The 23,481-nt window shown below is 35.7% G+C and overlaps 3 protein-coding genes across 11 annotated transcripts in view; 1 reads left to right on the top strand and 2 right to left on the bottom strand.

Moving 5' to 3' along the window:
• The window catches only part of LOC108750336 (zinc finger protein 236-like), a 16,685-nt gene extending 5,972 nt beyond the window's left edge, over positions 1 to 10,713 (bottom strand). The window contains exons 1-13 of one of the 6 annotated variants that reach the window (XM_018489727.1): positions 10,360 to 10,713; positions 9,649 to 9,889; positions 9,108 to 9,235; positions 8,582 to 8,884; positions 8,268 to 8,402; positions 7,730 to 7,894; positions 2,031 to 2,162; positions 1,659 to 1,796; positions 1,451 to 1,568; positions 1,042 to 1,184; positions 556 to 778; positions 341 to 410; positions 62 to 197 (exon numbers count right to left, since the gene is read on the bottom strand). In XM_018489727.1, the coding sequence (XP_018345229.1) occupies positions 62 to 197; positions 341 to 410; positions 556 to 778; positions 1,042 to 1,184; positions 1,451 to 1,568; positions 1,659 to 1,796; positions 2,031 to 2,162; positions 7,730 to 7,894; positions 8,268 to 8,402; positions 8,582 to 8,884; positions 9,108 to 9,235; positions 9,649 to 9,751 (1,794 nt within the window). In that variant the 5' untranslated portion in view covers positions 9,752 to 9,889; positions 10,360 to 10,713. Of the gene's footprint in view, positions 1 to 61; positions 198 to 340; positions 411 to 555; positions 779 to 1,041; positions 1,185 to 1,450; positions 1,569 to 1,658; positions 1,797 to 2,030; positions 2,163 to 2,329; positions 3,666 to 7,729; positions 7,895 to 8,267; positions 8,403 to 8,581; positions 8,885 to 9,107; positions 9,236 to 9,648; positions 9,890 to 10,060; positions 10,094 to 10,359 lie in introns of those variants that run through there. The other 5 variants (XM_018489760.1, XM_018489735.1, XM_018489743.1 and 2 more) reach the window with 5 other exon arrangements.
• A 560-nt stretch (positions 10,714 to 11,273) lies between these two features.
• Positions 11,274 to 12,678, top strand: LOC108749464 (NADH dehydrogenase [ubiquinone] 1 alpha subcomplex subunit 7-like). Its single transcript, XM_018488217.1, has 3 exons — positions 11,274 to 11,460; positions 12,026 to 12,204; positions 12,580 to 12,678. The coding sequence occupies exons 1-3, from the start codon at positions 11,392 to 11,394 to the stop codon at positions 12,641 to 12,643; spliced, it is 312 nt and encodes a 103-aa protein (XP_018343719.1). The 5' UTR covers positions 11,274 to 11,391; the 3' UTR covers positions 12,644 to 12,678.
• A 199-nt stretch (positions 12,679 to 12,877) lies between these two features.
• LOC108750802 (phosphatidylinositol 4-kinase alpha) overlaps positions 12,878 to 23,481 on the bottom strand; it is an 11,573-nt gene continuing 969 nt past the window's right edge. Inside the window, exons 2-23 of one of the 4 annotated variants that reach the window (XM_018490574.1) lie at positions 22,901 to 23,290; positions 21,706 to 22,211; positions 21,279 to 21,594; positions 20,973 to 21,035; positions 20,082 to 20,336; positions 19,787 to 19,979; positions 19,497 to 19,707; positions 19,171 to 19,425; positions 18,732 to 19,084; positions 18,102 to 18,522; positions 17,930 to 18,037; positions 17,654 to 17,860; positions 17,079 to 17,355; positions 16,448 to 16,940; positions 16,242 to 16,377; positions 15,731 to 16,060; positions 15,359 to 15,646; positions 15,024 to 15,251; positions 14,588 to 14,934; positions 14,234 to 14,510; positions 13,749 to 14,155; positions 12,878 to 13,580 (exon numbers count right to left, since the gene is read on the bottom strand). In XM_018490574.1, coding sequence (XP_018346076.1) covers positions 13,355 to 13,580; positions 13,749 to 14,155; positions 14,234 to 14,510; positions 14,588 to 14,934; positions 15,024 to 15,251; positions 15,359 to 15,646; positions 15,731 to 16,060; positions 16,242 to 16,377; positions 16,448 to 16,940; positions 17,079 to 17,355; positions 17,654 to 17,860; positions 17,930 to 18,037; positions 18,102 to 18,522; positions 18,732 to 19,084; positions 19,171 to 19,425; positions 19,497 to 19,707; positions 19,787 to 19,979; positions 20,082 to 20,336; positions 20,973 to 21,035; positions 21,279 to 21,594; positions 21,706 to 22,211; positions 22,901 to 23,290 — 6,287 coding nt within the window. In that variant the 3' untranslated portion in view covers positions 12,878 to 13,354. Of the gene's footprint in view, positions 13,581 to 13,748; positions 14,156 to 14,233; positions 14,511 to 14,587; positions 14,935 to 15,023; positions 15,252 to 15,358; positions 15,647 to 15,730; positions 16,061 to 16,241; positions 16,378 to 16,447; positions 16,941 to 17,078; positions 17,356 to 17,653; positions 17,861 to 17,929; positions 18,038 to 18,101; positions 18,523 to 18,731; positions 19,085 to 19,170; positions 19,426 to 19,496; positions 19,708 to 19,786; positions 19,980 to 20,081; positions 20,337 to 20,972; positions 21,036 to 21,278; positions 21,595 to 21,705; positions 22,212 to 22,900; positions 23,295 to 23,481 lie in introns of all 4 variants that reach the window. The other 3 variants (XM_018490565.1, XM_018490592.1, XM_018490583.1) reach the window with 3 other exon arrangements.

Here is a 23,481-nt window from a genome sequence, read left to right as displayed (position 1 = left end):
ATTATATATATATATATATGATCGCAATCTATATTTTCAAACAAAATAAAAATTAACTTACCTTGAAGGGTTTCTCTTGGGTGTGTACGCGCAAATGACGTATTAGATCCGACGGCTTTTTGAATTCTTTTGGGCAAAATGAACACGCATACCATCGTACGTTTCCTACGCAGCGTTGTTTTATAGTGAGATACTTCCTGCGAATATAGATAATTACTTTTTTATTACGCAATCATGATATAATACATACAATTTCATTTATTCCGGTGGATAATCATACATATTTTTAAATTGTTAATTTCATCACGACTTTATGCTCTCGTTTAAAATGAAAAATTACCTCGAAGTACCACCAGCAGTTCTGTCTACTAGCGTGACATACGACGTTGATGAATCAGTTTTCTTTGGTTCTGCAGGGAAAAGAATATTAGACATTCACTGTACTATTTAAAATATTTATAAAAAATTATGTTTATAAGCAATTTTATATTTATATTTAAATGTGATGCTTATCATTTAACAAATGGTAAATATCTAATTATAAAATACAATTACCTTTCGAAACGACATCGTTTTTATTCGGTAAACCGCTGTTTTTTAATGCCTGTTGCAAAATATCATTCTGCTCCGCACTTAAGGTCGTAGTTCTTGTGGAATCTGCAGTATTATTCACAACGGATTCCAAAGATGCCAATTGTGATATAACACTGTCGACGGTCGCACGCATTTCAGCTTCCGACGAGATACGATTAGCTTCCGAGGATTTTGCGCTGAATTCCTAACAAACATAACAATTCTAATGGGTCATCAATTCTTAGCAAAATCGCGTAAGATTCGTAACGTGTTCTCGTAAAACTTGTAAGAACTTGTAAATTTTATGGCTAGTAAGAAGCTGTCTGTAAAAATATTGTATAAAGATATAAACACTTAAAAATTCTTACAAGTTTTACAGAAATATATTACGAGCCTTACGATTCTGCTTATAATTTAGGTATTAGTTTGTAATTCTGAATCATTCTACATAAAAAGTATCGTATTTACCTCCGAGGTAACAGAATGCATTCGCTTTATGTGTCCATTTAAACTGCCCAGCCTCTTAAAGACGCAGGAACAATAGGAACACGCATACGTTGATTCACCTTCTGGTGCATTGTGCACTCTGAGTATGTGCGCCTTTAGATTTCCTTTAAAAGAATACAATAAATTCGCAATGATTTAAGACGTATGATATATGGCACACTTAAAGATGTTTCTGAATTAATAATTCGACTGAAAATAAATAATTTTTCATAAAAATAATACAAAAATAATACTAAAATATTTTTCATGTAAAAGATTTTGGAAAAATAATTGCAAGGATTGATAACGCATTTCTCTAAGCTTAACTTATTTTTTTTTATTGTTTATCAGTTCAGAGACATTTAACATGTAACTTTAAATTTCCTCAAACCTTTTTGACTAAATTTGGCGTTACAGAGACTGCAGGCATGTGGCCGAATGCCCTTATGTTGCCATGCATGGATTTGTAGCGAACTCTTTTGCGTAAACGCCCTGTTGCAGACAGTACACTGCACAAGAAAAAGCGTATGTGTGTGAAACTATCATTCCAAGTATTATCATCAATGTAAGTTCCTTCTAGAAAGCGAAGGAATTTTTACCTCAAAGGGCTTTTCTCCGGTATGTATTCTGATATGTCGTATTAATTGGCTCGGTTTTTGGAAAGTCTTCAAACATATGGTACATTTGTACATTGTTTTATGTTTCGTTCCCCTCTTAGTTTGTTTTACTATCTTCGTCTGTAAAGAAATAAATGCAATAAGACTCTCAGGTATGAACGCGATCTATTTATTAAAAACACTCCCAACGAAAAAAGAATAAAGCGAACAGAGAAGTTAATTACAGTTTTATATAAAAAACGAAGAAAATAAAATAAAAATAAAAATATAAGAAATAAATACAAAATAAACTAACGCAGCATTGTCAATGTTATTGAACTGCTTATGAAACGTAATAGGTTTCTTTCTATTTACCCTGTAATGCTCGCGAATGTGCATTCGGTAGAGTGCGGGCTGTACGAATTGTTTGTTGCATAATTTGCATTTCCGCACATCCTCGCTCGCCCACTTTTCTCCGTGAAGTTTTAAATGCGCATCCAATTGGGCCTGTTGTAATACACATAAAAATTTAAATCTTTACAATAATTATAAATTATTCTACATTATCCATTTCATAAAATTCATCAAGATTATCTTAAATTCTTCATAAAGTACACATCTTTGAGCATTCTTGCGGCTACATAATAATTTAGGGATTACTGTGATCGATGTACCTTATAATACTGTGCGCTGATACCAAGTGCGAGATGGAACACGCGCGTGCAAACGAAGAGGAGCGCGAAATTCAGACAGTCTACGGCGAAAGACATATCGGAAGACGGTACTGTGGCTCGGATTATGTCGTGTAACATAAAGTAATATGCGCTGGTAGGCAGTGAGTACTTATATGGCAGTGCTTGATGCAAAAAGTAGGACGAACACAACGCGGTGAACCACCGAATTACGGTGGCTATCGATTGATCGTTTTGAGAAAACGTCTTTTTTCCAGAATCAACGCTGATAAAAAATGAACACAACATTGAACACGAAATTTGACTGTTACTATCGCGTTTCGATAGTAAATTAAATCACGTATCTACGTCATACATACACATGATTCCGCTAATAAATCGTGTCAAGCGATAAATCCAGATTAAAAAGTCGCTCGCAGCATTTTTCATCATCTACCGGTAAAGGGCATCGAGAAAGAAGAAGCGAAGTAAATTAAAGATCAGACTACTCAAGCGATTAATCATACACGGAGCTTTATTGCATTGCGTCCACGTGGTGCAACAACCGGGCAAAAATTCGATTCTCTCTTTCTTTCTCCCTTCTCTTGATACTTTCTTCTGCTACACTCTTCTCGCCTATCTTCTCTCAGAGAATGTTGTATCAGAACATGTAATAATTCTCTTTCGTGTTTCGTATTTTCTTTTTCTCTGTCTTTTTCTCTCCTCCGTATCTTTCCACTCTATCTTTCTTCAGTGAATTTCACCTGACGGTGCATATAATAAAATTCTCCTTCTTCCTTTTCTCGTCGCAGCGTCCGAAACTGGCAGTGACAGTTTCAAGACGATCTCGAGATCGTGGAGATTGCCGTGCTCTCTTTAATTCCTACACATCGCCGCCAGTATCACGCCTCCGAAGGAGGACATTGCACTTTTTCCGGTACGCATATTAGCGGTTCAGCCGCAGCAGCTCCTCCCCGCTCGCCGTTTGATCTTCTCAAAGACGTCCAATCTTCCTCGTCATTCCTCTTCTTCTTACTCTCTTTTCCATCCACGAGTTGTCGTACTCTTCTTCCTCTTCCGCTTGAATGTCCTACACGTCCTCCCGTATCTTCATCTTCTTCTTTGTCGTGCGTTTCACTCTTCTGAGACTCGTTTTCCCTTTCCAGCAGTAAAATGCAGTAAAAGCAGCAGCAGCAGTAGCACTTCCTCCGCGATGACGAGATTTCGGTTCATTAACGACCAGCTCGTCGCTCGCATCTCGAATTTCTCATGTCAGACGCTGCCGTCAACCACCATGGGATGAGTCGGCGATCTGCATAAGTAAACTTAAGACGGCATACTCGTAAGTTCGTAAAATTTTATGATAGACGAAGATTTTAGATTGGCAATATTCCAGATGAGGTAATAGAAAAAGAATTGATGGTAATTCTTACAACGATTTTGTCTTTGCAACTTTTATATATGAAAAAAATTGAAGGTTCAATGAAAGCGGTTCAGAAAACATCTAAAAAAATCTAGACACACAGTTTGTTGCAATAATTATTCATGATCATTAATTGGAAATAAAAAAATCAAACAAAACATGGCAATAAGATTAAAAATAATCTCTCCCGTTCTTAAAATTCTGAATTTTATCTCGAGTTAAAAAAATTCACAGATCGAATCGATGGATATATTTTGCAGTAGCAATTCTTTATAGCAAAGCGCATCAAATCACTAGAGCACAGAACATCTAATCACGTTGACGTAGCGATTCAGGAAACGACCTCCGGCTTTGATATACCGCCCACCTTTGAAGAGAATGTATCATCGCTAGTTACTCAAGCATAGTCTTTTGTATTTCAAGCATAGTCTTTCCAAAATAATCATAAATTTACGTTACATAAATAACACACTCTGAATTAATATCGAAGAAAACTAACGAAGAACTTCTTGTAAAAACACATTACAGCGCACTGGATCAAAGACTGGAAGAATCAACTTCATAGAAGATCTTTGCACATCTTCCCTCGTTATTCAGAAACGAGGACAATCTAAGCAGTGCGAATCATTGCAGCGAATGGGCGAATTGGCGTGTCAAGTGTCATGCGGACGCGGGCGATGCGAATAACTCGAGACTGAAGAATAAAAAGAAGATCGACGGCGTTAAGGGACGGAGTTCCTAAAATACGATCTCGGGGAAGCGTCATCGGTTTCTTCGTATTAAATCACTCTCTTTTTCGCCGCTGTTCCGTACGCCATCACAGATTTCGCTGATAGTCTCCCTCTGGTCTTCATCTTCTTCAACGCGTTACGTTGCGGTCAGATTATTATTCCTTCGTGCGTAAACATGAGCATGAAACGCGCGAAATTGCGAAAGATTACACTGTTCCTCTGACTTAAGTTTCTTCCGCGAAGAAAACTTGATCTTCCGTATGCCTTGACGCGGCACGTGCCCATCGATCGTTTTTATATCTTAATACGATTGCAATTTAAATGTCACTTAGAATGCAAGCGATCTTGACGGAGAATCGAGAGATTTTCAGGGTTAATGTTATAAATAATAGTGAGTTATCATCGGAATAGCGACTGTATATCCTCACTCTTCCCGGTAAAGTTCAACGGTTCGTTTCTTATCAACGGCATAACGACGGTCGCACTATCGCCACTTTTATTTCGCTTGACAATCCTTCCTTTCCGTTGTCTACTTTGACTTCTCTCGCGAACTCGTTTTGTATTTGTTATCCTTCATTGGTGCACGTTCACCGTAGATTATCAATCCAAGACGCATTGAGTATCGACTCCACCTAAGCAACAAAAACGCACATTAATTATTTATGCCCGCAATTCTCTCTCCTTTTTGTATAAAATTGATTTCACATGTTGTACACTGTGTACTAAAAGGAAACACCATCTGCACGATTTCTATCACAAACTTCAGTTTCGAGGAAAGGCGAGAGACCTCCTCGAAGACCTTTCAAGTTCGGCGCCAGAAAAAATATACGGATCCATGAACGAGACGTGTAAAAACTGCCAGAACGATAGTAAGTTACGTTCCGAGAGAATATTCTTTCCCGTCGATGTTTGGAAAGAAGACAAGATATTAGGTTGTGAAGATCAGTGAAATTATGATATAGAAAAAAATTGAGTGTCCCGAATTATCAATTAATATTACAAAGGAACAGTTTATTCACAGTAAATTTCTGTCATTATTGTTTTGTGAATTTTCTATTTCTTCAATGGTAAATTCCAAGGATGCGGAATATGTGCAAGTAACTTTCCAATATGTGACGATGATTTAATCAATGCATCACGAAACACAATCTCTAATTAATCCAATAAGGAAGAGTTAAATAACGGCCACGCAATCTTGCGAATAAACAAACATAAAGTCTTGCACTCCACTGACATACGTCTTGATTTTGACAAAACCGCACTTTTCTTAGAAAGGATATGCGTTTGTAGATGCACGTGCACACTTCGCGAGTATTCGTTACTCACTGACGAAGCGTCTGTAAATGTCGCTTACGTCGTCGTCGTCGTCGAAATCATCATATTCGTCGTCGTTATCGGTTCTCCTTTCTCTCCATGAGTTACTTTTAGATTTATCCGAGAAATGTAACAGTAGACGAACTATGTCAAATATAACAGCTCAAAAAATTCAAATTCGTATCATCTTTATATAAACAGTCTGTTTTTTTCTCTACATTTTTTTCTTCGATTTTCTTTGACTTTTCTCTCTTTTTTTTCTTAACGTAATTATTATTATATCTTTCTTCGATATAACATCTAATATTTTTTTATTTTCATATTTCCTTAGTCTTCTCTATTTTCAAATATATTTCTCAATATTTATAATGACTATCTCTGTGATTAAAATTAAAGTGCTTATATCGCTTTCTTTCTTTGACTCTTCCTTTACTTATAATAAATTGAATTCTTAAGCTGGTATAATCCTTTTTGGATATATCCATGATTTTCTCTACACTGATCTCCTCTCCTTTCTTGTACCTAAAATGAGTATGTACACAGTATTAAATATACTGGCCGAGATGCATGATACAGCGACGCAACGCTTCCTGGAGTCTCCACATTTCGACATCACACGAGCGTTCACGCGTGTGCGTGTAGACGCATAGCGCATGTCGGTGATCAAACACGAGGGCAATCGGCGAGAGATCTGTGTGAGATCATGCGATTCGGTTGCGTAATTCGTGTGCGTCCCATTAATAAATACGACCGCTGTTGCCGCCCACTTGCTCACGTTTTACGGCCCACGTTGCTATCACGGTCACGCACGATTGCTATGATAGTCGGCGGTGATCCCGATCAATTCTTATTGTTTTCATAAACTTAGAAGATTGTCCCGGATACATGGGATTGCATAATACTGAGAAAACATCTTCTCTTAGTAAAAACGCACTTTCTTCTACTAATGATCAATTAAAGGGCTTAATCGAGAACTTTAATTGATCAGTAGCAGAAGAAAGTGCGTTTAATGTGCGTTATCTCAAATACATTGATTCATTAATTCCGTTCCCTGCGAATTATTGCTACAATTATACAGATACTTCTGTGAATATGTAGCAAAGATGTAGCAGCTAAATACCATTAATGGCTATGAAGTGTACAAGGCCGATCATTGCTGGCATACTTTGACGACGCTATGAGATAATGTCCTCTTAATCTTCGAGAGCATTGAAGGGAATTATTAAATCATCTCTATTTATCCTGCTGCATGGAGGATCCATCAGCTATGGAGAACATGGCGAGAATCGCGGGTTTCTCTATGATTATTTGATTTTGGCTGGCGGCGAGCAAATAAATAACGGATTACCGAGATCGACTCTTGATTAGACAACGTAACATCAAGATCCATTTTGTTCAGTATATTAATAGAACCAAATTTATTCTTGCTAAATTTTATTCGTTAATAATTTTTACCAAAGAGAATTGATTTTTACCAATCGTTCAAGATGCTATAAAACAATGACAAATACAATTCATAGATTCGCTAGTGTTAAATAGGTAATTAGAATTTGTATGTTATCAATCGAGGTTTATGACCTCAACGTAAACTAGGACACGTGAATCAATTGAGGAATGAATAAGCGAACACGAGGCAAGCAACCAACGTTTTAGACCTTAGCCGTAATAATTATGAATATCGTATTCGCAATGATGAATGTTATCGGTAGTCTGCGCGATCAGCAGAAATACATTAGCAGAGCAGAGCATTGATAAAACAATCTTACGTAGCGCGATACAGCTTTTATACAGACTGTTTCAAAATCTGTCTTTTTGTGATTAAAATTTTAACTTATTAAAATTATACACAAAAATGTTGAATCTTGAACTGCTCTGTCATTTTACATATAGAAAATGTTTCCTTTATGCATAAAATGTGAATAATCTCAAACTTACCTTCGTCGAAAAGGCATCCTCACACTCCGTGCAAAAAAGATTCTCCTCCTTTTCGTGCAGCAACATGTGAGATTTGAGACTCGCCATTCTGGCATATTTCCTACCACATTCGGGGCATTTTGGGTCACCGGTATTATGCGTTGCCATATGAAGCGTGAAATTTGTCTGTAATGATACCATTATATGAAGTTACTAGACTGAATCCATTGCACACATCCAAGATCAAGAAGCAACTTTCTCTCCTTACTGCTATTAATTTAATTCTATAAGAAATTAGTCGGATTGAACAAGTTTATTCGGCAGAAGTTCTCTAAATATACTTTTTAGTCATCATGTAATTGTTTTATTTTCTCTATCATATAATTTCTTATTTGTCATATATATTAATTAAAATTATAGCGATATGTATTGTATAATATATATATATGAGTATATAATGAATACTTGATAAATGTATCAGTTTCCTTAAGATAGAAATATATTACGAAATTCTTTTCTCTTAAAATCTCAATGATAGAACAGATATTAAAAGACATACTGGAATATTAAACGATGCTGGACATTTGGGACATCTATGCGGTTTTTCTTCGGCATGATTTTCCATATGTTTACGGTATAATGCTTGTTTAGTAAATTCTTGACTGCATATATCACACTGCAGAAACTGCGTATTCTATAACAAAGTATTAATATATAATTTTGTGATAAGAATAATTTATATTATGACGTATAAAATAAAATATATTCCTATATTCCTATATAAAATGTTAACAACCAATCCATTTCAGAGATGATAAAAATATTTTTCAGTTGTAGACAATCAAGTTGTAATCAATCAAGGATATAACATACTTGCGAATTTACTTCGTTCTTCTTTGGTCTCCCTGGAGATCTTTTGTAAATGTTTTGTATGGTATTAAATACAGGCGTAGATTTGCTTTTAGCATGATTGTTAATTGTTAACTGTCCTTTGTCTGATAACACACTGCTATTATCTCTAATAGGTAATAGATATTCTGCACATACATTCGTATCTTGTACTTTTAATTGTTCCGTAATTGCAGATCTAGCTTCTAAATATTGCATCCGTGGCAGTAGATTTGTTTGTTGCATCGCAGTTCCTGATAGACCCTGCACATTCATTTGGAAAATAGGCTGAAACAGAAAAAACGTCCAATAAACGTAGATCATTTCATTATTGTTCAACGTTTTTAAGATATTAGATCACTAGATACTGTTTTTTTTTAGCTGAATTTCTTGTGCATAGTTTATTTTTCCTCTTTTTTTCTCTTCAATGTGAAAAAAAAAGAAGAATGATAAATCATGCAAAAAAGTTAAATCAGCTAAAAAGAACAAATCTACTATTAGCTACACGTACCGAATGTAAAATAAAATTTCCATCCGCCGTCTTTATCAGTGTTGGAGATATCATGTTATTCTGTGGCATAAATGTGATTGGTGTTGTCATAAATTCCAGTGTACCGTCCTCACGTTCTGAAAAGAAATCTTTAGTGGTGTGATATTAATAGAACATATACGTGTTCATTAGACAAATTTTCTGTTTAATTATTTAAATTACAATTCTGATAAGTCCAATGAGCTAAACATGAAATGTTACATGTCGATAAATCTTTAATTATTATGCATATAAAAAGCTATATAATATATGCATTGCAGTTATAAAGTTATGTTACAACTGCATCCTGATTCTATCATTCTTAATGATAGTGCCAGTAGTTATACTGTCATTGTACATTATACTAGGTAAAAAAGTGATATAATGACAATGCAATAATATCAAATTGTTGTCAACAGTTACAGAATCAGGATATTGGATATCTTCTAATTATTATACTTATATTTTAATTATATCAATATTGTTTTAATGTGTAATATATATGTTAAATCTATTGTCTTACCATCTACTGTCAGTAGCGCATGACCGTCATCAGTAGTGATAAAACCAATCACTGCATCACTAGAACCAGTTAGTTCCATAATCACATTCTGTTCCGTCAACATGTTGGTATATGTTTAATGCGACAAGTAGCAGTATCAAACAATAAACAATATGGCTCTCACAAATTCACGCTTGCTTGTCTGATATAGATGATATAGATCCAACTGCAGATCCCAAATGTTCAACAGCTATAGTTTTTACTGTAACATAATTTGAGCATTAATAATTGAGCATTAATAATTATAACAATAAATACACAATATTGTTTTTTTTATTTTTGCACTAGAACTTTCTCTCTTTCTCCCTTTAATTAAATAACAAACATATTTTAAGTTCCAAAAATGTATATTATTTAGTTACAAAAAACACACCTATTATCTGACAGCCAATATTTGATTAGTTTTAGGCTAATTCTGTCACATAACTACATCATTAATGAATTAATAACTAGATGACAATCAAATTTTAATATAATCTAATTATGTCAAGTTCAAATGTTTGACCACAGTCTAGACTACAATTCTGTCTTATAATGACTCGAACGTTCAACAATTAACTCACTAATGTATTATTAACTGATCATTAACACATCAATGATTACAGAAATCTTAATAAACTTTATTAATCTCTGTGCAACTCTAACCTACACGCAGCACGCGTCGTTTCTTACTTGTTAAATATGAATCGCATAGGACAACCGTATCCGATTTGACGCGACAAGGTGTCCCGAGGTTCTTTGCCTTACTTTGCCTCTCGGGAATATTTGACTTTAAAACCTTCATCTACCTCACACAAATGCGTCCATATGTTGTTTTCTTGCCGATCTCCCTCTTCCTCTCATTCCCCCTCGTAGCGCAGATGCGTATCGTAGCGATTACCGGTTCATTGCTCGCGCTCGTCGCATCCAAAGTATCCACTTCTTTTCTCCTTTACCTTTTCGTTTCGTCAGTTGCTATCAACGAATTAGCACAAATTAATTAACGATTCGCCATCGACGATCGACGTTCGCCATTGCCGCCATTCGCCGTCGTGTTTACACTTTACAACAGTTCGGGCCCCAGTAATCGAAAATAGTTTAAAATGGATTGAAATTTTTATGCGTATTTTAAGTCCATTGATTCCGATTAGCTTTTTTATATTGTTCTTTTTTTTATTCTTATCTATTTTAAATCTCATATTTTGTTTTATTGAATTCAATTGAATAAAAAAAGAACTTGTTTCTTATTCAATTGGATTCAACTAGATTCATTTGGATTGAAAAACTGCATCTCGTATTCAGAATTTTGAATTAAGCAGTATACATAGAAAAAAAAAGATTACAAACAATGAGTTATTTAAAAGAAACTGAACAAATTTAAAAGTTTTCGAATTCTTAGATTATTTCATTGTGTAAAGAGTATTCTGATTATTACTAAAGTAGTTACATCAAAAAAATAGGGCGAATTTGTCTTCTTATCTTAATTAAAAATTATACGTTCGCCAATTGGCATTTTTTAATGAAATAAAAATTATACCGTTTAATATCGATTGCAAAACGTCACGAAGAATCGAGTCGATTCATGTTTGTATCGATACTATGCGAGTGTTATTTATCAATATTTACTTATTGAGATTAAGGTTAATAATAACTGTGGCTCTCTAATTACGGAAGTAAATGTCGTATTAAGTTTAATTATCGAATCAATCAATTTACGAAGGAAGCATGCCGGGCCCAGTGGAACACCGGAGTGTTACACCATTAATAAATTTTATTCGAGATGTTTGTCGAGGTGTAAGTGATGACATTTGTTTTAATTATATAATATGCCTTACGCTTTTTCTGAATTTTTGTATACTGTTTTGCATTAGTCTTCAATTTATTAATTCAAATACATACATTTTCTGAAGAAATTTTGCCGTCTGCCTGGAAAACGAATCATTAATTGTAACGTTTATTGAGAGGTTATATCCAGATATGCTAAATTTAACTCGACTGACGTTTTATGGAAAATTTAAATATTTTTCCTGCAAAATATTCTTCTCTTCTTATTTGCAATGTGCTCACATGATTCTTTGATATAGAAATATAATGGAAATTTTGGAGTTTAAAAAGTTGCATTTATGTTTGAATTTGTGTTGCAGTTGAGTTTAAAAAATTGCACATATCCTTTATAATAAATTCTGAAAAGTTAAAAACATCAATTAGAAATATCTATTATATTTGAATAAATAAATATTTTTTCGGCAAAAGATTTTTTTTTGAAAGTAAATTGAGCAAATAATTAAAAAATGTATAAGTTCCTTTAGTTGTTTTTATATAACAGTTTGATGATTATGTCTAAAATTTTATTTTGCAGAAAAAAATCATAATGCCTCATAGGTATGCCGATGACCAATCCAAACGTACTCAACCTCCACCGAATATACCGGGTGGTCCAAACCACAAAACTTCGCAAATTTATTATTACACTCGAGATGTAAGACGAGAAGTTAAGCCGCCGATATTAATTGGCGGAATAAAACAAATTGGTACAGAGTAAGTATAAACATATAGACAATAATTATGTGAAATAATATAATATATTGCATAATATATTAGTTATAATGTGCAATATTATAGGATATTAACAATTTTACATTTGAAATTTACATTAAGAAGTCTATTCTATAATTTTTAACAGTTGTTATGTTGATATCGTAATCATTACAATTAAGAATTACGGAATAAGCCTCATAGAAGGATTAAAATCAATTAACATGTATATAAAATCTTTTTGCATGCAGCTACATTATCAGAATAATTTAAAAAATTGATTTATGGAAAGAAAGAAATTTAGAAATATAAAAAGAAATTTCTTAAATATACAAATTAAACTATCGATGTTAAAGATATTTTCTTGGGAACTTTTAGGAAGACATCTGTTACCGAAAAGAAATTTATCACTCCGGGGAAAACCTATAATTGGGGTTCTTAACTTCTCAGAATCAAGCTAATTATTAGTGTTGTGTTACAAACATACTAATGTATAAATAATATTGTTCAATTAGTTTGCTTAGTTATTGTATATAGAAAATAAATTAAATTGCTTTCATTTATTGTTTGTTTAATTATTCATTACATTTAAAAATAATCACGCCGTAAAATTATAAAAACATCGGGAAACATTAAGCTGGAATAAAAAATGTGTATACATGTGTATTGCTCTTGATATTTTACAGAATATCTGTTAAAATTTAATTAAATACTGTTATAATTGAGAATTAAAATGCATCGCGAGAGAAGGATTTCTAAATATTGTCATGATTAAAGTAATTTAATTTTTTATCCATTAACAGTGCATAAATTAATAACAAACAGGAATGTAGTCGTATACAGATGTGCTGCATACGGCAGACATATACATATATAAGCGATCTCTCGTAGATAAATATGATACATTATTACATACATACAAGATTAAACGCTTTCGTAAAATACTGGGACTAAAGTAATATTGACACCAATGCATTTGTACAGTTTCACAGTCAGTGGTTATACCGCGATATATCTAACAACTGCAGTACAATAAAGTATCTGATTCTAATATAATAACAACAGTCATGACGAGCATAAAGTCGCCTATTAACGATTACACGGACGGGGAAGAAAGAGGAGAAGGAGACGGAAGTAAGTTTCCCGATATAGTTCAATATGGGATTTGATTCTGATAATACTGTATCATATCGTAAGTTTTCGTACGGAAGTTGAGGTAGCTGTTACGTATTACATTGATCATAAAGATCGCCGCATCGCGATCGGTGGCGGTCGGCACAAACCGGCTGCGTAGAAGTTTAATAGTTTGCCCGCGGAAACATGGTAATCCTGTGTCGAGCATGAGAGAGACGAGAGAGATGATAGCCTCCTGATAAGGCCTACAAAATAAAAAATATTTAAGGATACGTTAAGATTTAAATTATTACCTATTAAATTAATGATTCGAGACAGCTTTATATATACCTAAATGTAATCTTATTTTTTTATGGCAATATATAGAATGTAGTATAGATTTTTAAAATGATATTGATGAAAATAATACTCACCTAACTGCGAGAAAAGCCTGCACGCACAGTTCCATAAACCAACGGAATGGCGCAGCTTCCATTTTACCACCCATCACGAGGACCATCTCGTCAGTCAGCTTGATATCGGGCTCGAAGCCCAGATTACCACCGGGCGAGCTCTCAAACATAAAACCGAAATCAATGTGTATGATATGGCCTTGGGTGTCTATCATGATGTTGCCATTGTGACGGTCCTTTATCTGTAGGAGGTAGGTAATCACACTGTACGCCGCCATTGACTTGACAAAGTTGCGTCGAACGTTTTGGAACTCCTTGGTCGTCTCATCGCCATATTGCGCGATGAAGTATTGATACATGTCGTTATCCGTTGTACGACCAAGTTGATCTCTCGACGTTGCGTGTGGCACACATTCTATCACACCGCACTAATAACAATATAATTATAAATGAGATATAATCTATCTATCAGAGAGCGTATTCATTACAAGAAATCAGTATCCTACCCCGGGAGCGGTGGCCACAACTCTGTAGGGAAACAGGAAGAGATTTAGCCCAACTTTCTGGAATACATTCTTAAAGATGCTGATCACTTGCAGAGCAAGCATATCTTGCCTGACGTCATCTCCGACTTTGAAAATAGCGGCCTGCCACGTCTGTTCTTCCGGATCTTTCTTGCTGTCGACTTTTCCGTTGGTCGATACCGCTAGCGCTATATTCTCGAGCTCATTGATGCCATATCTCTGTACTTTGAAGCGCGCTAAGAATGGTGCCTTAGCAGCACTATAATTATAAGATAATTGCATAGTATTTTATAGCAGAATTCATATCATTGTCTTTTTAACTATCTTAAATCGTACCTTTGCATAGGAGTACCGCTTTGATAATCTATATCGATAACCATCGCTTCGGGATTCGATGGTAGATAACAACCAGGTTGTACTTGAACTTTTGCTAAAGCATCTAAGCACGCGGCTTTGCGTTCTGACCCTTTGGGATACGGCCGAATTTCGCCCGAGATGTTAGTAATCTTGTCGAAAAAGTCGAACTCCCTCTCGTAGAATTGTTTTGCTGGGCCAGACAGGGCATTCAGAATATTCTTTGTCAACGAATCTAATACGTCATACAGTACCGGATCTTTTATCTGCTTATCCTCGTCCATATATACATTAGTGTGCATATTCCATATCAACTGATGTGCCACTACCTAAAACATGTCAAACCGAAGCACGTTTAATTCTGTTAGTTTAATACAATTTAAATTTTACAATTTAAATTTTGCAATACTTATAGTACCTGTGATCGTTTAGCAATCTTCTTAATAAATTCGATTACGTAGCCCATTGAATCGTGACGGACGGCTTGCACTAGTTGAGGTATATAGAAGAGCACAGCGTCGGCGGGATAGCTATCTAACACGTGCACCGCGTATTGCGCCGAGATGGGATGATGCGGAAATTGTCGTGAAAAAAATGCCAGCGCTTGAATTGGAGACACTCTTTCCCATGTTAAAAAATAAACTAACTGAAACAAAATCCAAATTTTATAAATGAGATAACAATCTCTAACAGATCTAAGTAGAGATTGAATAATTTATAATTATTGACAAAGAGTAAAGTTAAAAATCTCACTTCAGGTACATCGTTGAGAAGCGTGTCCGTTGTAATAAGATACTGCAATGCTTCCGACAAATGCATGACTGGCACGGGTTTAAGGCGCACTAAGCCGCAAATCTCTTTGATGATGACTTCGTGATTCTTTAATCGCACTGGTAAAAATATGGCCAAAACGGGACTGATCTCCCACGCGAGTCGCGTATATTCTCGCCAGCGATCGTTCATCCCCTTGGCACGCCAGTCTGCGATACTTACTTCACCTTGCAACGCGAGTTCCGCTCTTCCGCTGGGATTACGCCAAACCTGGACGAGAAACGAGACTTTAATGTTTGAGAAGCTGATTTTCATTAAAATGCGACAAAATATAGTGATTTATTGAGAACTCACAAGTAACATTTCAATTTCAACCGCTAACAACTCGAGAATCAAATTTCGCTTCTTGATGTAATCTTTCACAAGAACATTGGCATTTACAATTCGTTTGCTGCGATTGCTGCGTTTGCTCAATGTATTGGTGCTGGTCGACATAGGCATGGTACTCATCCACACGTTGCTGGAAGATCTTGAGAAGTCGTTTGGCGTAGGAGCCAATGTGGCGGCTAACGAATTAATTGTCTCGCTTGGAATCATTGCAGTTGTATAAGTTTGAGATGTCACTATCTCAAACTCATTATCGGCTCCTGTCATCATTAAGTATTTCTTGTCGCTATGCATCACCTGTGGAAATACATAAAACAGAGTTACAAGTACCAGTCGTGAATACAAATTCCAGAATTTTATTAAGAAAATAAAAAAGATAATTTCATATAAATTTTTATGTTTACAGTAATTTCTAAATTATTTCTATATAAATCTTATTCGCTCCTTATATATGTAATTATTAACATGCTGCACTTACCTGCCAAAAACGTATGAGTGTAACTATATCTTCACTAAGTTGGTCAATTTCTTGGGTTGGCAACTGACGTTCTCGACAGAAATAATCCAGACAATTGGAATAGACACGTTCTCGCAGGACATTCTTACTTAAAGTTCTGCGAAAGTAGAGCCAATTATTTTTCCTATCATCATCGTTATTCACGTGATAATGAAAAAATATATTACCTCGGTAAAACATCACCTTGCAGCAATACTAAACCGCATGAAAGAAGTTTAAAACGCACGCCGACCGCGGCGACGTGTCGTGTGATGCCAGGTTCTTCGCCAGATGCACCGATGGTCATAGGTAACGAGCGATGCAGGAGTAAAGCGATCATATCGACCGTCTCCTGGCAACAGTACTTGGCCGTCTCGACGAGCTCCACTATGAAGGTCACCCAGATATCGTGCGGTTTTACGTACGGCGGATTAGGACCGAGTTTGCAGCCCTCATAGACCGCAAGAGGACTGACCTCCCGCTCGTTCGGTGTAAATAGACCCATTTTCTTATCAACGGTATACTGCCATGCGAGTAACATCTCTTGTAAAAATCGCAACTTTAAATCTGGTCGTACAGTTAAAATCCACTGCCAGCACTCGACCGCTGTGGTCATAGCTGCGGTCGTAAACAGTTCTATCTGCGAGCATGCAACCGTGTGTAATAATCGTCTGTGTATACCTAAAAATACAAAATCCAATTAGTGCAAATAGAAAAAAAGCTAAGACCAATAAATTGCATTAACAAATCCAATTTTCTAAAATTAATTATTTAACTCCATAAGGTTTAAAATTACAAAGTTGATTAGTTTAAATTTACCAGGCATGGATATTAAAAGAGCGGTAGCACGCCAAAGAGCTCCTCGATGGGTGGTATCATCACGATCCTGACAGGCGCGGCGAACGGCTTCGATCAATCTCTCGACGACTTTATCCCTGCACTCTTCGAGAGTCATTTCCGCAGTTGGCGATTCGGTGCGCGCAAGGGCGAGCATACCCGCTACTTCACCAGCGTGCCATGATCTTGTAGACATCATCGACAGCAACCATGAACTCGCACCCTTTGGACCGCGTGGCCTTTTATCCAAGGAATTTGTCTATTAAATACATTTCTCCGTTAATAAAATTAATATCGAATATAATTACAATGCGTTAATAAAGACGAATGGCTATCCATTTCTAGTATCCGTTTCTAGTATCCGTATCTTCAATGTAGATAAACTTTAATTTCAGTTCAACTGGTTTTTTATTTTTTTTTTCTAATTCTTAGACTTAGAAAAAGATGAAAAGTTAATTAAAAATTAAAATTGAACTATATTGGTAGAATTATATTAAGATAATTCTAAAACTTAAAGTAAAATGACGTATGATATACGTTGAAACATTGCTACATACATTTGCTGGAACTATTGTGGGAATCGCAGTATCCACAAATTCAAGGACTGAGTCAATTGCCAGCGACAAACCAGAATAATTTCGCATGCCAGAAGACGGTATTTGATTAATGTACTCTTGTAAATGCGACTTGGTAGCTTGCGGCGCCCACTTCATGGCTTCCTGCACAATGCCCTTGCATCTTGCGGTAAAATCCTTCACGATAATCTGCAATTCACACAACGTCATAGAAACTATTTTTTATTTTAACAAGTAAAGCATATAATAACATCATACCTCTCTTGCTTCAAGAGTATTCATCAACTCGATGCTGTATGGCGTTCCAGGTATTCTTAAGCTAGGAGTTTCTTCATTTGGGTCAAGTTGTAATGAGTACGATAAAATCTGCAATGATCATATAGTAAAGAAATCTGGTAAAGTACAGAGTACAGTAAAATGATAAATATACCTGTAATATGTCCAACATACTCCAAAGAACTTTGCAGTTCCACAACAGATGTGGAAAAGCATCTACTAAAGCACTGAGATATTTATCTGCCACCCGCCTGATCAGCTTGTGAACGTGATTGAAACGCACCAGCAGAAATTGCGCATGATTCTCGAGTTCCTTCTCACGTTGCTCGTTCTTCGGTTTACGTTGCATCACATCCTTGAATTTTGCAAATACAGAATCCGCTATACAGCATATGCACTGCCACATACCGCTCTTGTCCTTCTGTAAATCGGTGTCGCATAAGTATTCCATTATTGGTTGCAGACTCGGTTCAGAGCTGTTAGCCACCCGTAAGGTCTCTGACCAATAGACGGAGAGCAAATATGTACACTGTGCAAACTGTAGTTTAGTCACATATGCTGATATGTCGTTTGTACTGAAAAAAAAATTACAGAAATTTCATAACAAGTTTGGAAAATTTAGAAAAATATATGAATATTTGATAATAAAATAAAGTGTATAAATTTCTTAATTAAAAATAGAAAAATGTTCATGTATAAATGTCCACGTATAAAAATATAAAACATTCTTCAAACAATTGATATTATTAGATAATAAAACTGGGAGATTAAAAGTAAATTGTACCGAGTGCTTATCTTCAATACTTGACTCCGTAGCTCCTGTAGCTCATTCAACGAGACACTGTCGTTGCGCACCGCCGATGTATACTGTAACTCTCGCATTTCCAGACGGGCACTGGTCTGAGAAATAAGGTAAGGTGACTTGACGGCGATTTCTTTAACGCCCTCGTGCCATTCGGACGGCCATAATCTCGAGGAATGATCTGTGGCGAAACCCATTATTACGCAGTACAACCAAAAGTCCTTAAATAACTTTAGAAGTCGTTTCTGTGGATGCCTGATTGGCGGTAGACGTCGCATTAATATCGCAATCACGGGGATAAGAACTCCTAGATTTCCGGCGCTACTAGCTGTTTTCTGTATATGACATAGTATATCATATAAAATAATATTTTCAAATTATTTCTGACATTTTGTCAAGATGACTAGTTTAAGTGATTTACCGTCGCAGCGATACTATTCGGCATCTTATCGCTGGCACGTTTACCCTCAAGGCCCAACTGCACGAAGAGTTCTAGAAGATGAAGCAACAAATCGTCCAATTCCGATTCACCCTGCAGATTCGCCGCTATGTTTGCTAAAGCATTGGTAACCGCCTTGGAAACATGACAATATTGTTTGCGGTCGTCGCTCGCGGCATATGTTGCTGTACTCGATCCCAATGACATGGAGAACATCTGCATTATTCCTTCATAAATCTGCATAAAAAAATCACAATAATAGTTATATAAACAATGTTATAAGTGAATATTTCGAATGCTGTTCACACCTTTGGTTCGCACTTAGCAATGATCATGCAGCCCAATTGATCCACTATGAGGAAATCGAGATCGCTGGGAGTGCGACAGAAAAGCTGTTGAAAAAATGGGAAAATCGTGCGCATCGTTTTCGGGGTGTCCTTTAGCGCCACGGCAACGTGACCCAACATGATCACGATGTTCTTTGACACCACTTCGTTCTTCAACTTCTCATCGCTCTCGCTGAAATCAAGAGAAAATTACAATTTCGCTTTGACATGTGTTGATTAGAAAAATTACAAATTCTTTCGATGAAAAGTACCCGTCGGCTATGTCTGCAGTGTACAATCTGTTCGAGACACTGGCCACGAGCGCTGGAACGCAGTCTGGATTCACGGAATGCGCGGCTTCCAAAGCGATGCAGAGATTGCCGATGGCCGCGTCGCGAAGTTTTTCAAACGCCGTGTGTACTGATGACGTCGTCTGCTTTGAATCGCTTATTTCCTTTCCTTGGACTGTTAAAACATGTGCATATATATTACATCTACTATATAGATTAAATAATAACTTTAAGATTAATTAAATTAATGATATCTATAGTAAAGCAATTGTTTTACCCAGCACTTTAAATTGATGTTCCTTCATGGAATATTCACTGTGCTGTCGATATAGCTTCAAGAGAATTGGCGATGGTGCGATTAGAAAGTCTCGTAAATAATATATAGATGTGCTGGCTATGTTGGGAAATTTCTGCGCTAATTTTCCCAATCCCTCAAGACAAACCATCAGCAATGGCATGTGCGCCAACACAAGCTTGGGCCCATGATTGGAATTAATCTTCTCCACGAGCCGTCCGCACAAACTATCCGCACCTGTGAATTAACAAACTCTCTGCAGATGAATATAAATATATGAATATGTATAAATATATATAAAATGCAACGTTTTGGTATTATAAAGTTATTGATTAGTTATTTAGACATGGTACATGTAAAAATGCTTTATAAATATCCCTTCGTGCGTAAATATCTGTATATGTAAAAAGTATATTCTGAAAAATTAATATAAGAGAAAGTTTTCTACAAAATTTCATAAGAACTACATTCACAAATCTCACAGGTCTTACGCACAATGGAAGAAATATTAGGAACAAAATAAACATTAAATATTAAAAAAATAAAGAATTAAGAATAAAAATTAAACGTAACGCGCAATAAATACAAATAAGATATGATATAATATATCTTATATTTTATTTGTACGTTGTGCGTTTAATCTCTATATTCCTAATCTTTTTATTTTTCTAATATTTAATATTTATTCCTATTCCTAATATTTCCACCATTATGTGCACAATCTTACATTAACAGTTCATCTATTATATCAATTTAAAATTAATCAAACATATTGCGAAAGATTATTATCGTGCTAAGCAAAAATATAATTGTTAGTAATTATTAATAGCCGACATGTTAACGAGAATGTAACACACGGGTAAATCAATATACCCTTGCCAATCAGCATTGAACTGATATCTGCGAACAGCGCGGACAAATCATATTCGCCGGATACTGGAAAAATAACGTGAAAGCTTTAAAAGATCTGTGCTTGGGCGAGTATCGCGTAATCGAAACAGACATTGATATCTCGCGGAGACACACTGTCCATGCACTTAGAGTTATGAATATAATCATGAAACTCCTCCACAGTGTACAGATTATTTACTCTCATGAGTGTGGTGCTCCTAATTTTATAAGACACTTCCGCGGCTTGTGATCTCTGTTTCGTCAGCGACAAATAGAGCGTCACCTCACCTGTTTCATCACCAATTGCCCAAACCAGCAGATCCACGCACGCGGAGTTGGCCATTACGTTCACCTTAAAGCGATTCACGGTCCGGAAATTCGTGTCGATGTCTTCGCGCTCGCTCGCGTCGTGCTGCCGTGATTGCAGTTCCGTTTGACCCGAGAGAAACAGGCCTTTCACAAACTCCTGCACGTCCCTCGTGAACGGGGCCGGTAAGTCGCGCTGATTTTGTAACAACTCGCGCAACAAAGCCACCATCACTAGATTCATTGTCTCGCTAAACGTACGATATGGGAAAATATGTACTTGACCAGAATTGTACACCTGAAAAAAAATTGCAAAAGCAATTAGGATAATATGTAGAGGTATAAATAAAAATATAATTTTTTATCTATACAAATAAATAAAAATAATCATGTGTAATATGAAACTTACTTGCTGCGCTTCTTCGTCTAGAAATATCAGGATCTCCTTGGTAAGTAATTTTTTGGCTAAAGCTAGCACACTCTGTAAATGCACCACGGTAAATTGCATCCCGGCCCTTCTTTCGGGGCTCTCGTTACAACGCATCTGTGGAAACTGATTAAAACTCGACCCATAACGACTAAAGAAATACGTCGTCGGATCGTACGGAACTGACAAGAAGGATTGCAGTGACGGTCTTTTGCCGCAGTTATAATCGTGACTGTCGTAGCCTGGAAATGCATTGTCGAGACAAGAATTAAAATTGCCGCTCAGAGATCGTGGGATGATGGGCCTGAAGTTTGAAAAACTGTGCTGTTTCTTATCGGGCATCAAGCGATTTTCTGTGCTGCCCACTGGTGAGGGTGTTTCTCGTCGTGGAAAAATGCGGCAAAGCAACGGTGGATCCGTACATGCAAAGCGACCCATCGATCTTGCCAGACCGATTAGCACCGGAACCAGACATTTGCATAGTGATACTAAAACAATACGTAATATTAGAACGGATTTCTTTTATTAATGTAAAACATATCTTAAAATAACAGCAAGGTATAACATTTATAATTAAATGTACTCTATGATTGAAATACAATTTAAATTTTGTCTTCTATTTTTTCAAATTTTAATTCAATTTTTCTACTAATACAGTTTATTTTCAAATATAATTTTTTTCTTTCAAAAATTATTATTTATATGTGTCCTCAATTTTGATTATTGCAAAATCAAAACACACCGTTCTAAAAAAAATGTTTGGTTGAAAATGGAACTAGAAAATTCTAATTATATCAATCAGAATTCTGATTATTTTAATTAGAATTTTAGTAGATTTAACCAGCGAATTCATTTTCAACTAGAATTTCATTAATCCAACTAAACATTTTTCTCAATTGTATTTCAATACATTTATATTTGTATTTCAATACATCTATTAATACTAGAACCAGCAATAGTAACATTTTGGCTCCGCTAATCATTTAAATTCGGTTCTTTTTTGTATTAGATACACAAAATAGAATATTAAAAATATATGAATAATAATATATAAATACAACAAAAATAGTTCTAATAATATCAAAATAATTTCACTAAAAAAGAATGGTAGGAAATGAACAAGTTGGCACCTTCGTAGTTCTTGTAGAATACTATGGTGATTCTAGTGTATACTTACTCTTCGCTTGCAAGCCCCTATTGCTATTTTGATCCTTGTATCCGCGTATTAGATTGGTTAGAACAGCGAGTATCTCGACCTGCGTCGAGATAATTTCTTCTCGTACCGGTTCGCACCTGGCCGCCACATCGCTCAGCAGTGTGTTCAGACAGAAGCTGAAACGTTCCGCAACTGGCACCCGTTCGGCGAGCGAACATTTTATCTCGTCCCGCCACACCGCCTTTGGAAGACCACGTAACAATCTCAAGAGATAGGGCAAAATTTTATCCCGGTGTTGCAGACCAGATTCCAAAAAATAAATCCCTAATGCAATAGTTGCATCCTGACTCCTCTGATCCAGACGAAATACACCCTGAGCGGAATCTTGCGGACATAACTTGTACAGTTTTGCTACCTGTAATTAAGTGTAAAAAATATTACTTTTATCTCTTGATAAAAAGTGCATTAATTCTTTGGTTAAGGAAAATATATATATAAAATAGGATAAGCTTTTTTAAAAAAGAGAAAATCTTATAAAATATTTAAAAATATATTGCATCATACTTTAATAATTTATATTCTAATTAATATTTCAAATACGA

The sequence above is a fragment of the Trachymyrmex septentrionalis genome, unplaced genomic scaffold (assembly GCF_001594115.1).
Source record: "Trachymyrmex septentrionalis isolate Tsep2-gDNA-1 unplaced genomic scaffold, Tsep1.0 scaffold11, whole genome shotgun sequence".
NCBI lineage: Eukaryota > Metazoa > Arthropoda > Insecta > Hymenoptera > Formicidae > Trachymyrmex > Trachymyrmex septentrionalis.
Note: the sequence above shows the minus strand (reverse complement) of the source record. Positions and strands in the feature narration are given on the sequence as shown.